The sequence below is a fragment of the Stomoxys calcitrans genome, chromosome 4 (assembly GCF_963082655.1).
Source record: "Stomoxys calcitrans chromosome 4, idStoCalc2.1, whole genome shotgun sequence".
Lineage (NCBI taxonomy): Eukaryota > Metazoa > Arthropoda > Insecta > Diptera > Muscidae > Stomoxys > Stomoxys calcitrans.
Genome location: NC_081555.1, coordinates 156,098,361 through 156,113,183, shown reverse-complemented (window position 1 = coordinate 156,113,183; position 14,823 = coordinate 156,098,361). Strand labels below are relative to the sequence as shown.

Here is a 14,823-nt window from a genome sequence, read left to right as displayed (position 1 = left end):
TCCAAAGGCTATACTTTGAATGATTTTTGTGTTTTGTGTACGACTAGTATTTTTTTTTTTTTTTTTTTGTAAACATATGCTGGGGTCAAGAGTTCTTACATAAAGTGTCATGATTTTAGATCCTTTCATTCTGGCATGCAAATCAACCACACACACATACACACAGCTTCAGCTTAATGGTAGCGGCATAGGCAAAGAGCGTACCGATTTCCATGTGCTAACAAGGCAAAATATAATGGCCTGTACTGCTAATGTCACATCGAAGGGTGCACATTGGGATAGAGCTCAATCTATCTCAAAGCTATTTGACATATGAATATCCTAGATTGCAATTTGATGATTTTTGATTTTAGTAGCATTTCGACACTTCTAGTTGCCCCATGGGCTAGTGGTTGAAGACATTTGGTATTCAAGTACAGATTTTGCGGCATTTTGCATGGAATTGCCAATGGTATGCCAATGCAATGCTATACCATAAACACAAGAAGTGATTTCATATATCAATTGAATCTGCCATTGGCATTTGTTACCGATTTTAAACTAACCTGTTGTTATAGATCCTAACTGCGAATATTTTTTTCGATGAAAACTGCTACACTTATTTTCATTTTTTTTTTTTCAATTTCTATCCCACTGTGCATTGTGAAATGATTTTTGTAACAAATGGCCAAACACACATAAAAGTGATTTGGTTTTTTTTGCAATTTCCTAGCATGCATGGTGAAAAATTCCCATGCTTTCTTTGGTTTCTTCCCTCTCTCTTTCTCTTGGACCATCTTTCTACTCTATGTGCCTCTTATCAGCCTAAAAACCTACTTTAAATGTGACAACATTTATTCTTGGGAAAATATTTCTTTGACTTCTTACGACACATTTAGGCCATTCACAAACCTAACTCTCAAAAGGTAGTTCAAGCAAACAATCCTGATCAGCTTGTTGTGGCCACATTCCAATTAACAAGCCCCAGAAAAACACAAAGAAAGTACTAAAGTCCTTTGTGCCATCAATCGGCAGCACTCTTTCATTAACTACTGTTTGCGATACATAGATCTCAACTAAAAAATCAATGAAATCCTGCCAAAAGCAAATCCTGACTAATTGCCTATGTAATTATCCTATTGTTGTCGCAAACGCCCACAAACACCATCAACAATGGTGCTAGGACAAATATTGCACAACAATCAAGAGCCTTTTGTGAAAATCAATATCAACAAAGACTTGAAACCCATACACAAACACACATATGAAAGAGGTAAGCCAACAAGATAATTAGCAGCAAATTACGTAAAAATGAAAGTAACTTAATGGCAATGAACAAAAGGACCCAAAAATAAGTAACAAGTAAAAGTGTGCAAAGTTCGGATGGGCCGCACCTCATATACCCTCCACAATGGATCGGCAGATTTGTATTCAACTCTCATTTGTATTCTACTCATTTGAGTTCCATATTGCCATGGTCGGTAAACATGTCCGATTTAGGGATGTTTTGAGGGTTTGGGTGGTCCCATAAACACTTGGTCCAACAATTGGATATCAGATATGCTTTCTACACTTAAATACCTTTCATTTGAGTCCCATATTGAGTCCCACATGATGGGTCATTTGAGTCCCACATGATGGGTCTTTATATATATTTGGTGGGTTTTGGTGGGTGGGGCGGCCCCCTTAGGTACCCCTCCGAAATTGAGATACGAAATTTTTGTTTTTAGGTTACTATAACACGGCACACAAAATTTCGCTTAATCGCTTAAATCGCAGCACCCATCTCCGAGATCTGGCATTTCTGAAAATTATGGCAAGGGGGAGGGTCCGCTCCCCTTCAAATATTAAAAAATAAAATTTTCAAGAAAATCGGTTCATCCGTTTCTGAGTCTATAAGGAACACACAAACAAAACCTACAGTTTGCAAAACATCGAAATATCCATTTCCGAACCTATGAAGTATATATGTTCTTGATCTGCGTAAAAATCTAAGACGATCTAGCCATGTCCGTCTGTCTGTCTGTTGACATCACGCTACAGTCTTTAAAACTAGAGATATTGAGCTAAAATTTTGCACAGATTCTTGTTTTGGCCATAAGCAGGTTAAGTTCAAAGATGGGCTATATCGGACTATATCTTGATTTTGCTGAAATTTAAGACAGTGAGTTGTGTTAGGCCCTTCGGTATCTCTCTTTAATTTGGCTCAACTCGGCCCAGAGTTAAATATAGCTGCCATATAGACCGATCCGCCGATTTAGGGTCTTAGGCCTATACAAGCCACATTTATTATCCGATTGTGCTGAAATTTGGGACAATAAGTTGTGTTAGGTCCTTTGACATATTCCTTTAATTTGGAACAGATCGGTCCAGATTTGGATATAGCTGCAATATAGCCCGATTTACCGATTTAGGGTCTTGGGCCCATAAAAGGCGCGTTTATTGTCCGATGTCATCGAAATTTGGTACAGTGAGCTAAGCTAAGTCCCCCGACATACTTCTGCAATATGGTATGGATCGGTCCAGACTTGGATATAGCTGCCATATAGACCGATCTCTCGATTTAAGATTTTGGGCCCATAAAAGCCACATTTATTATCCGATTTTGCTGAAATTTGGGACAGTGAGTTTTGTTAGATCTCTCGATATCCTTAGTCAATATTGCCCAGATCGGTCCAGATTTGGATATAGCTGCCATATAGACCGATCCCCCGACTTAGGGTCTTGGGCCCATAAAAGCCACATTTATTATCCGATTTTCCTGAAATTTGACACAGTGAGATGTGTTAGACCCCTCGATATCCTTCGTCAATTTTGCCTAGATTGGTTCAGATTTGGATATAGCTGCCATATAGACCGATCCCACTACTTAGAATCTTAGGCCCGTAAAAGCCGAAATTATTATCCGATTTTGAAATTTGGGACAGTGAGTTGTGTTAGGCACTTCGACATCCATCGTCAATTTAGTTCAGATCGGTCCAGATTTGGATATAGCTGCCATATAGGCCGATCCTCCAATTTAGGGTCTTAGGTCCATAAAGCCACATTTATTGTCGGATTTTGCTGATATTTTTAACAGTGAGTTGTGTTAGGCCCTTCGATATCCATCGTCAATTTGGCTCAGCTCGGTTCAGATTTGGATATAGCTGCCATATAGACCGATTCTCCGATTTAGGGTCTTAGGCTTATAAAACGCCTATTGTTTGTCCGATGTCGCCAAAATTTGGGACAGTGAGTCAGGTTTAACCCCTGGACATACTTCTGCATTCTGGCACAGATCGGTCCAGATTTGGATATAGCTGCCATATAGACCGATCTCTCGGTTTTAGGTTTTGGGCCATGAAAAGCGCATTTATTGTCCGATGTCGCTGCAATTTGGGACATTGAGCTTTGTTAGGCCCTTCGACATCCTTCTTTAATTTCATTCAGATCGGTCCAGATTTGGATATAGCTGTCATATAAACCGATCGTTCGGTTTAATGTTTTGGGCCCATAAAGGCGCATTTATTGTCCGATGGTGCCGAAATTTGGGACAGAGGCCCCTCCACATATTTCTGCAATTTTGTCTAGATCGATTTGCATATAGATCCCATATAGACCGATATTTCGATTTAAAGTCTTTTAATCCGATTTAACTGATTTGGCACATTGACTTATGGAAGGCTTTTCGACATTCATGTTGTATATTGTTAAGATCGGTTTATTTTCAGATATGGCTACTAAAAAGACCAATATTTTGTTATACACATATGCAATTTTCACCGGATTTTGATAAAGGTGATTTACATGTATACCCGAGGTGGTAGGTATCCAAAGTTCGGCCCGGCCAAACTTAACGCCTTTTTACTTGTTATCCAATATTTGTCTTTAAAACTGCGATAGCCATAATTTGAGTCCTATTGTTAAAACATTTTTCTGTTTTATTCGTTATTTCAGTAAGTATACAAAATTAAAGTCTGAGAAGCTGTAGACATAGGTTCCATTTATTAATAGCAGTAGGTAGACTCGGTTGTGTAGGGTATTATGTAGTGGACTGCTCCCGACTTTAGCTTTTCCTTACTGATTCCTTCTTCCGTTTAAACTGGAAATCTCATTTTGTCAGAGTTCAATATGTAAACAAGTCATCTGTCATTTTGTGCTTAAAATGTGTACTCCAACAAAATTCTCAAAAGTCCTTAAAAGAGTCATTTTCCTGGTATTCCTATACATGGCAAGATTTCTAATGATGGGTTCTTTACTTTGTTATGTGTGGGGTCGAATTCTTTTCAAACTTTTGTTATTCAAATATTGATTTTCCAGGAAATTAAATGAAACAAGAAATCATAATTAGGGATGTGACAGTTGCCATAAAGTCCTTGAAAAGTTCGGCTACCTTTGAAACATGAAACGTTAACAAAGGGGTGCTTTAAGTACCGTAATTACTTAATTGGTTTATTTCTCAGTACCCGACTCACTTGAATAATTTCATTGGAATATGTCAGTAGAATTGCTATAGCTTGAAAAATCTTCTGAACAAATAGTTAAGGATGTCATTAACTATTAAGAATCACCCCTTCGATTCGAGATTCGATTCCATTCCAGTTTATCCTCCATAGTTATCCTCCACGCTTGTTAAAGCGCCTTTAATGACATTCACCAAGTCCCATGGCAATATTAACCGAACTCTTTGTATCTTGTTCAAGGACTTTATGGCAAATGTCATGACCCCCTATCGTATTGCATTTTACTCAATTTCCTGGAACACAGAAATTTTTTGGTATAACGACGTAAACGCCTTATCATTAACAGCCTTTGCACCAACCTTTTTAAAGTAATATTTTACCCTTAATGGCATATCATGCCTAGTAATTCTAGAAAAAGGGATTTTTTAAAGATTTTTGAGAATTTTGTCTGAGTTTACATATAAACGGCAAATGATATTCTTTACATCTTGATCTTTGGCATTATGATTATAGAATAAGGAAATGGTGACAATAGAGGTAAAATTGATAAGTTCTCATGTTGCCTATAACAAAACATTTGTCCCATTGTCCGAACGTGGAATAGCATTCCAAGCGCCTCGATCATCTAAGCTCCTTCTAAAGGCTTCCAGGTGTCCTCCACCACTTGATCTTTCCATTGGGCTTTTGGTCGTCCTAGTTTGCGTGTACCACCGTGTTTGCCTTCAAAAGACTTTTTTGCTGAAGCTTCTTCATTCATTCTGACAACATGACCTACTCAACTCAACCGTTGTATTTTGATGCGTTTAACCATGCTCGTGACTCATACGACGCCTATATTCTCCATTTACGCAAACTGGTCCATATATTCTACAAAGGATTTTTCTCTCAAACACTTCAAGTACTACCTCGTCTGCTTTTTTTATTACCCATGCTTCGTAGCCCTATAATAGCACGAGTAGTATCAGTGTCTTGCAAAGTGTAATTTTCCTCTGTCGAGAGGTGGCTTTGCTCATCCGCTGCTTGCACAATCCAAAGTAGCATCTGTTAGCTAATATTAATAATGATGTAGACCCCCAGGCCCACTCTGTCTTCTAGCTTTGCTGCATCCGTGTAACACGATCTTCCAGATGGCAATACTAGGGTTCTTCAATCCAAGACTGTGCCGCTGGCAGCAGTGCCTCGCATTCGACCTCAAGTATCGTCTCATATATCCTATATCAATGTTAGCCTTCGTCGAATTAGCCATGTACGTACGACCATCCGTCCGTCTGTCTGTCGAAAGCACGGCTTACTTTCGAAGGAGTAAAGCTATGTGTTTGACTTTTTGTATGGGTAAAATCGGTCAATGGGCAAAATAGGTCAATGTTTTGGTATAGCTGCCATATAGACCGATCTTGGGTGTTGAACTTTTGAGCCCCTCGAGGGTACAACTCTTATCCGATTTGGCTAAAATTTTGCATTTGACTTCCAACTACTCTGCCAAGTATGGTCCAAATCGCTTCATAGCCTAATTTAGCTCCCATATAAACCGATTTCGGGTTTTGACTTCTTGAGCCACTAGAGGATGCAATTTTTATCTGATTTTGTTGAAATTTTGTTTTAGTTTGACCGTCAATAACTGCGAAAAGTATGGCTACAATCGGTTCATAACCTGAAATAGCTGCCATTTAAACCGATCTTGGGTCTTGACTTCTTGAGCCGCTAGAGGGTGCAATTCTTATCCTAAAGTGTCTTGGTTTGACCTTTAACGACTGTGTCAAGTTTGGCTCAAATCGGTTCATAACCTGTTATAGCTCCCATATAAACCGATTTCACATCTTGACTTCTTGAGCCGATAGAGGGCGCAATTATTATCCGATTTGGCTGAAATTTCGCATGAAATGTTTTTTTGGTTTGACCGTCAACAACTGTATCAATGCCTCAAATCGGTTCATGACCTGATATAGCTCCCATATAAACTGATTTCGGATCTAGACTTCTTGAGCCGATAGAGGGCGCAATTATTATCCGATTTGGCTTAAATTTCGCATGAAATGTTTTGGTTTGACCATCAACCACTATGCCAAGGATGGTCCAAATCGGTTAATAACCTGATATAGGTCCCATATAAACTGATTTCGGATCTAGACTTCTTGAGCCGATAGAGGGCGCAACAGCGCTAAGTACGGTTCAAATCGGTTCATAACCTGATATAGCTCCCATAAATCCAAACTTAGATCTTGACTTCGTTAGCCTCTAGAGGGCGCAATTATTATCCCATTTGACTGAAATATTGCACAACGACTTCTCCTATGACTCTTATACTATATTCGTTATCTGCTCAACACCCACCTCGGATGGTAGGTCTTGATTTGTCCTTCTCGGGTCTTTTTCAGGATTAGGCGTAGTGTAAATATCTGGCCTATGTAGGATATACCATACCATCTAAAGCCACACTGATAGGGCCCAATTATTTCGTTGACTTTAGACTTTAATTGTCACAAAGAACGCTCCATAGTATCTTTTAACCGATGGGAAGGATACTTATTCCTCTGGCACATACTGCCTTGTCCCCTTTCTTGTGTTCGAGACATATTATGCTGAGGTTCCAATCAACGGGTATGCGTTCCTCTAGCCAAATCGCGCAGATGAGCTGATGCATACGCCTTATATCTCCGATCTTAAAATATTCAGCTGGTAAGCCGTCGGCTCCTGCTTCTTTATTATTTTCCATCGTAAAAGAAGCTCTCGACGTCGAGAGCACGCAGCTCCCTAGAGCAAAGCATGATGACAACTGACTGAAGAGAGAAACAAACTTAAGCACATCCTCCTCCAGATGCGCCCCCACTGGCCTCACTGCCCGCACAACTCGCCGCTCGGGAATTTTTTTCAAATAAGTTAATTTCAACGCCGCACAGGAAGCACGTGGGCTACCGCAGGGCAGAGGTTAGCATGTCTGCCTATAACGCTGAACGCCTGGGTTCCAATCCTGGCAGGAACATTAGAAAAATTTTCAGCGGAGGTTATCTCCTCCTGATGCTGGTGACATTTGTGAGGTACTTTGCTATGTAAAAACTTCACCCCAAAGAGGTTTCGCTCTGCGGCACGACGTTCGGACTCGGCTATAAAAAGGTAGTCCCTTATCATTGAATCGGACAGCACTCATTGATTTGCGAGAAGATTGCCCCAATTCCTTCCTTAAAGGAATGTTCATGGGCAGGTTTGCATTACAGGCAGCACGTGAGTATTATCAACAAGCGAGTATTAGTCTTAGCGACAGTGCCCTGTGCCGTCTTGCTCTCCTTACATATTGACGTTCCCGTAAGCGCCATAAATCCTAACCCTCTCCTTGCCCTGCGAGTCTTCTAGAACGAAATTGGTTTCTTCCTGTGCCGTGTGATTTTCTTATGTGGTGACGTATCCGTAAGCAACGTACCCGTAAACAATATAATTCGTTTCCTCCAGCGCCGTTTGATTCTCCTTACGTGGTGACGTACACGTAGACAACGAAATTCGTTTCTTCCTGTGCCATTTGATAATCTTACGTCGTGACATACCCATAAGCAACATATCATCGATTCTTCACGTGTCGCCATGTCTTCGAACTTGGTGACGCACCCGTGAATCAACATAACATTTATTCTTGCCGCGTGTTCTAGTGACTTCATACGTGGAGGCGTACCCGCGAGCACCTTTACATTGATTCTTTTGTGGTGACGCACGCGTGAGCAACCTATCACCATTTTTTCTTGTGTCTTCGAGTCTTCTTGCATGGTGACGTAACCGTGGGCAATATATCATTGATTCTGCCCGTGTTTTCGAGACTTCTTACGTGGTGACGTTCCCTTAAACACCCTAACATCTATTTTTCTCGTGTCTTCTTATGTGACGACGTGCCCATGAGCGACATATGATTGATTCTCCCTGTATCTTCGAGTCTTCTTATGTGGTGACGTACGCGTAAGCACCCAAACACCGATTCTTCCCTCGTCTCTTCTTATATGATGGTGTACCTATGAGCGATATATCATTGATTCTTCCCGAGTTTTCGTATCTTCTTGCGTGATGAGGTTCCCTTAAGCACCCCAACATTGATTCTTCTCGTGTCTTCTGGTGTGGTGAAGTACCCGTGGGCAATATATCTTTGATTCTGCCCGTGTCTCCGAGTTTTCTTACGTGGTGACGTACTCGTAAGCACCCTAACATCGACTATCCTTGTGTCTCCTTATGTGGTGCCGAACTTTGAGCAACATATTATTTAATTGTGCTCGTGTCTCCGAGTCTTCTTACGTGATGACCCGTGAGCACCTCAACATAAATTTTTCTCGTGTCTCCTTACATGGTGACGTACCCGTGTCTTCTGGTGTAGTGACGTATCCTAGGGCAATATATCATTGATTCTGGTCGTGTCTCCGTGTATTCTTACGTGGTCACGTACCAGTGAACAACATATCATTGATATGTCTTCTACGTCACTTCTTGAGTAGTGACGTACCCGTAAGCACATCGATTCATCTCGTGTTTTCTTACGTGGTGACGTATCCATAAAGAACATTTCATGGATTTTTCCCATCTTTTCGAGACTTCTTAAGGGGTGACGTACCCGTTAGCACCCTAAGATCGACTTTTCTCCATGAGCAACACATCATTGCTGGTTCCCGTATCTTCTTCTTGCGTTGTGTGGTAAGCACCCCAACATCGATACTTCTCTTGTCTTCTTAAGTAGTGACATGCCCATGAAGAACATTTCATGGATTCTTCTTGTGTCTTCAAGCCTTCTTGCGTGTTGACGTAGCCCCGAGCACGCCAACATCAATTCTTCTCGTGTCTCCTTACGTGGTGACGTAGCCCTGAACAATATATCATTGATTCCGCCCGTGACTTTGAGTCTCCTTGCGTGATGACTTACCCGTGAGTACCCCAACATCGATTCTTCCCGTTCCTTCGAGGCAACTCACGCGGTGGCGTACCCTTAGGCAACGTAGTCCGGTTATTTTTTCGACGTCCGACCTTAAACCTAATACTCCCAGTGCCGTAACATAAATTCGATTCCTGCAATATCGTATGAGCATATCCTTGATTCGTCCGATGCCGCACGAGCTCTCTTACATGGTGACAAGACTGATAGGCTGATTTAGGCTCTTAGGCCCATAAAAGACATATTTATTATCCGCTTTTGAGAGTATAGATTAAAAGTTGCAGACGGTCGCATGTAGAACGGGCTCCCATTATACACCAAAAATCTTGGAATATAGCACAAACTCCTCATCAATTCATACATCAAACTGAAGCAGGGAAACCACACCACAACATCCGAACAAAGTTTTTTAACACCAGGGCTCCGGTGAGCGAACATTTTATTATTATTTTATTGATTTTTGTTTGGAACAATTTCACTCAAAATCAAAAACTCCGAATAAACAAAAACAATCCAGAACAAATAAAATATATCTGCTGCCCTTGTCTAACGAACTTACGGATGACACATAATCGATAAACCAAACGAAAGTTATCGATAAGTAAATGCAAAAAGGTAGTGCAGGGTTCGAAGCTATGCCAAGTACCATTCAAACACCCAAGAGGAAATGTACTGAAATAACATCGCCGGAAAACTTACAAACAGCCAAACCAAATATGGAGTCAAGTGAATTAATTGATCTGATCAAAGATACTATTAATAATAATTTAGATGACAAGCTTAAAATGCTCCCAACAAAATCTGATTTGGAAGATATAAAACAAGAAATCACTTCTATAGGATCAGAAATAAATTCATTAAAAGCGGAGAATCAAAACCTGCGGGAGGAGCTTAATAAGGTAAAAAAGGAAAATGCAGAACAAAAAAAAGACATCACATGGTTACAAAATCAAATAAGGTCCAATAAAATATTTATAAAAGGATTAATTTCTGCTACCAAACCTATGGATGAAGTTAGAAAACTTTTCAGGGAAACATTAAAGATAACAGCGGATATATCAAATGTGCGTAAAGTTTTTGAACGTAATGGAAAAATGGCAGTGCTAGTGGAACTAGGTACCCCACAAGCTATAGATGAAGTTTTTCGCAACACTAAAAATTTGGCTGGCACAAACATATCAGTTGAACGAGACTTGATACCAAAAAGACAGCAACAAAAGAAAGCATTCCTGGGACTAAGGAAACAAATATTAGCAGTTAGCAAGCAATATAAGATTTTAGTAAGAGATGATAAACTCAAAATAAATAATATTTGGTTCAAATGGAATAACGAAAATAAGCTTATATGTGGTAATTCAAATGGAGAAGAGGAGCTAGTTAAACTATATGGAGAAAATATCAAATCAATTAACATCAACTTTAATCAACTAAGTCAAAATTTATTTTCAAAAAACTAAAAGTACCCACTACGGAAGAAAATTCTAAAACCTTATCAATTGTGGCATATAATATAAATGGGATTGAAAATAAATATTTATTCCCTACATTTTTCCAATACATTAAGCAGTTCGAAATATTTTTATTACAAGAAACTCATCTAGAAAAAGAAAAAACAGAAAGGGCAAGGTCTTACTTCAATGGATTTCATTTGTTTTTCAAACCTGCTATACGAATACACAGATTTGGTAGAGCTATTGGAGGAAGCATACTTGGTATAAGTAAAAATCTAAAAGATTTTGGAATATCGCATGAAGTCAATGAGAATGAAGATCTCACTATTAAATTGTTCAACAAGCACAATACCATTACTATAATTCCCCAATATTTAAGACCGGTTAGCTGGGATATTGATTTTAGGCGGTTAAAACAGATATTTCAAGATGTTGAAGTACCAAATGCTGTAATAATGGGAGATCTAAATGTTAGAATTGGAGAGCTGCGGCAGGATATAGGAGAATTTTACACTGAAAACTTTTATGCCGGTTATGAAGTCAGAAAATCGAAAGATAAGATTATAAATCAAAAAGGTAAACAATTTATACAATTCTGCAACGATTACAATATATTCGTATTAAATGGTGTAACCAAAGGCGACGAGGACGGAAAATGCACATATGTTAGCACAATGGGGGAATCGGTAAACGATATATGTGCTGTATCTAAAGAAACGTTGGATATTGTTAATGAATTTGTTGTCGATGATAAGGTGTGGTCCGATCATTTTCCTATAAACCTAAAACTGAATATGCAAATGGAAAAGGCAAAAAAGATGAACTTGCTACCAAAACTAATTTGGAAAGATAGTAGAAAAATTCAATACCAAAGTTCTCTAAATGAAAATTTTGATTGTAGCTTATCCACAAACGAAGAAATAGGTCTAACCGATGTCTGTAAATTAATCCAACTATCTTCTGTGCCATCGACTGAATTATACTCATTTGAGCCGAAATGTAAGTGGTATAATAACAATTGCAACAAGGCAAGAATAAAAAGCTTTCAATTATTAAACGTGTACAGAAAAACAAAAGATTCAGAAGACCGAAAAAGATATCTGTCAGCGCAAAATCATTACAAGATAGTATGCAATAACAGTAGAGCCGATTATTATAATGAAATGGCAAGTAGATTAAATTATGTTACAAACTCAAAAGATTGGTGGAAAGTCGCCAGGGAAATACGTTGCCACTATAATCAAGCAGGATCTGCCCTTACATCAAATATTTTCAAACGCTATTTTGAAAATTTATTAAATTCAGTACAAAAAAATGCCGTTATATATTACGCACCAACATTTACGGAAGACTTGGATTTAGATGGACCAATAATGATGTCAGAGTTGAAAAAGATACTACAAAATGTGAAGATTAATAAGGCTCCTGGCGAAGACAGAGTGCCGTATGAATTCTTCGTTAATGGTACGGAACAGCTGCACAAACAACTGCTTAGAATATATAATAAAATATACACAGAAGGAACAGCTGATCCAACATTTACAAAAACGATCATTTATCCAATATATAAAAAAGGAGATAGCAATGATCCGTCAAATTATAGAGGCATATCCTTTATGAACTGTGTAGCCAAAATATTTATGGGAGTTCTGAACGAACGCTTGTATAATTGGGTTGAAAAATATGGGATTCTGACTGAGTTTCAAGCAGGATTCCGTAAGAAATATTCAACGGTTGACAACATATATAACCTTTCAACTGTCATTAGTCTAAAGCTGGGGGAAAAAAGAAAAGTTTATGCCTTCTTCGTAGATTTTAAAGCGGCGTTTGACAATATATCCAGGCAAGCACTAATCTACAAACTCTTTCAGTTGGGTGTGTCCCACAAAATGGTATCTATGATAGAATCAATCTATAATAAAACGCAATCGGCAGCTTGGGACGGTTATGAATTATCTGAATACTTTGATACTACTAAAGGAGTGAAACAAGGATGCTTACTGTCACCATTACTATTCTCTCTTTATATCAATGACCTGTATGAATACCTTGAAGGCGGAATTTTTGTCGAAAATTTGAACCTACGGCTCCTACTATACGCTGATGACATTGTGTTGCTAGCAGACGACGTCCATGTATTACAGAATATGATACACAACCTAGAAATATACTGTAATACCTGGAACCTGGAAGTGAACCTATCAAAATCGGAAATTATGGTTTTCAGGAATGGAGGCAGACTAGCCAAACACGAAAAATGGAAATTTAATGGAAACGTAATTAAAATTACAAATGAATATAAATATTTAGGGGTAATATTCACACCAAAGATGACATTTACTAAACATATCCAAAATCGGAACAACCAAGCAAAAATTGCAATAAACGCAACATGGAAAAACTTTGTAGGCAGAACAGACATAAATATGAACGCAAAATGGAAATTGTTTTTAGCGGTTTGCAGATCCATTCAAACCTACGCTGCCCAAGTTTGGGGGTTCTGTCATTTCGAAGAAGTTGACTCCTTGCAACGTTATTTCTTAAAAAGGATTTTAAAACTACCAGTTTGTACTCCAAACTACGTACTCATGCTAGAAACGGAGGTAGAGGATACACATATATATACCCTGGGACTGCACTTAAAATATATAGGAAAAACTCTGTTTCAGCATTCGGGCGCTAGATTGCCAAACCAGCTATCCAATATTGCATTACGCAGAAATGTCTTCTGGGTAAAAGAACTGAAATCCTTAGCTGCAAGTATGGATATTCAATGGCCTGAAGCATTTCCTTCATCAAGCCTATGGTATGACTTTACCAAGAAACTTATAAACAGCTTAAAACTGAACCTCTATCAAAATAGGATTCACAGAAAAACGGAAAGCCAACAAAGAATATATAAATACCTGGACCCGAACAAAGCCTATCTCTATCTTAATGAGCGATACACATCAGAAAATATTACTTGGATATTTAAAGCTCGCAGTGGAATGATATCCCTGGGTTACAATAACTTTGAAGAGAATGAGTCGGAAAAAATGTGTAAGCTTTGCAACCTAAGAGAAACAGAAACTTTGGACCATTTCCTTGGAATTTGTCCGGTTCTAAGAGAATTTAGATTGGCCGCCTTTAGTAAAGCATCATTGAGCTTCGTAGAAGTACTCCATATACTAGACGGAATTGAAGTGGGAAATTGGGATAAGCTAACAACTTATTTACGAATGGCTTATAATTATCGGCAACTTTTATTAAATGAATATCATTAATTAAAATTTAAAGTTTATGCGACAGACGTTATACACATAGTCGCTAATAAATATTACTTCTTTCTAAGAATAAATGTACATATTTAGAAAATTAATTTTAAGTAACATATCTGCTATGAATCAAAGATTTTATTCGAATAAAGAAGTCCTACTACTACTACTACTTATCCGCTTTTACTGAAATTTGGGACAGTAAGTTATGTTAGGCCCTTCGACATCCTTCGTCAATTTGGCCCAGATCGGTCTAAATTTGGATATAGCTGCCATATAGACCGATCCTCCGATTTAGGGTCTTAGGCCCATAAAAGAAATATTTATTATCTGATTTTGCTGAAATTTAAGACAGTGATTTATGTTAGGCCCTTCGACATCCTTCGTCAATTTTGCCCAGATCGGTCTACATTTGGATATAGCTGCCATTTAGACCGATCCTCCGATTTAGGGGCTTAGGCCCATAAAAGCCACATTTATTATCCCATTTTGCTGAAATTTCGGACAATGAGTTGCCTTAGGCCCTTCCACATCTTCCTTCAATTTGGCCCTGATCGGTTCAGATTTGGATATAGCTGTCATATAGACCGATTCTCCGATTTATGGTCTTGGGCCCATGAAAGGCGCACTTATTGCCCGATGTCGTCGAAATTTGGCTGCCATATGGACCGATCTCTCGATTTAGGGTTTTGGGACCATAAAAGGCGCATTTATTGTCCGATGTCGGCGATATTTGGGACAATGAGTTGTCTTAGGCCCCTTCACATCTTTCTTTAATTTGGCCCTGATCGGTTCAG

General features: G+C 38.8%; 1 protein-coding gene across 1 annotated transcript; it reads left to right on the top strand.

The window, feature by feature from the left end:
- The first annotated feature begins 11,219 nt into the window (after positions 1 to 11,219).
- LOC131996969 (uncharacterized) lies at positions 11,220 to 14,185 on the top strand. The gene is made up of 2 exons (XM_059367181.1): positions 11,220 to 13,575; positions 13,633 to 14,185. Exons 1-2 carry the CDS (start codon positions 11,225 to 11,227, stop codon positions 14,033 to 14,035), a joined length of 2,754 nt encoding a protein of 917 aa, XP_059223164.1. The 5' UTR covers positions 11,220 to 11,224; the 3' UTR covers positions 14,036 to 14,185.
- The last annotated feature ends 638 nt before the right edge of the window (positions 14,186 to 14,823 follow it).

Coding starts and splice junctions, on each gene's coding strand:
- LOC131996969 (XM_059367181.1), top strand. CDS start 11,225: ATGGGAGATCTAAATGTTAGAATTGGAGAGCTGCGGCAGGATATAGGA. Junction 13,576..13,632: donor TTTCCTTCATCAAGCCTATG/GTATGACTTTAC, acceptor CTATCAAAATAG/GATTCACAGAAAAACGGAAA.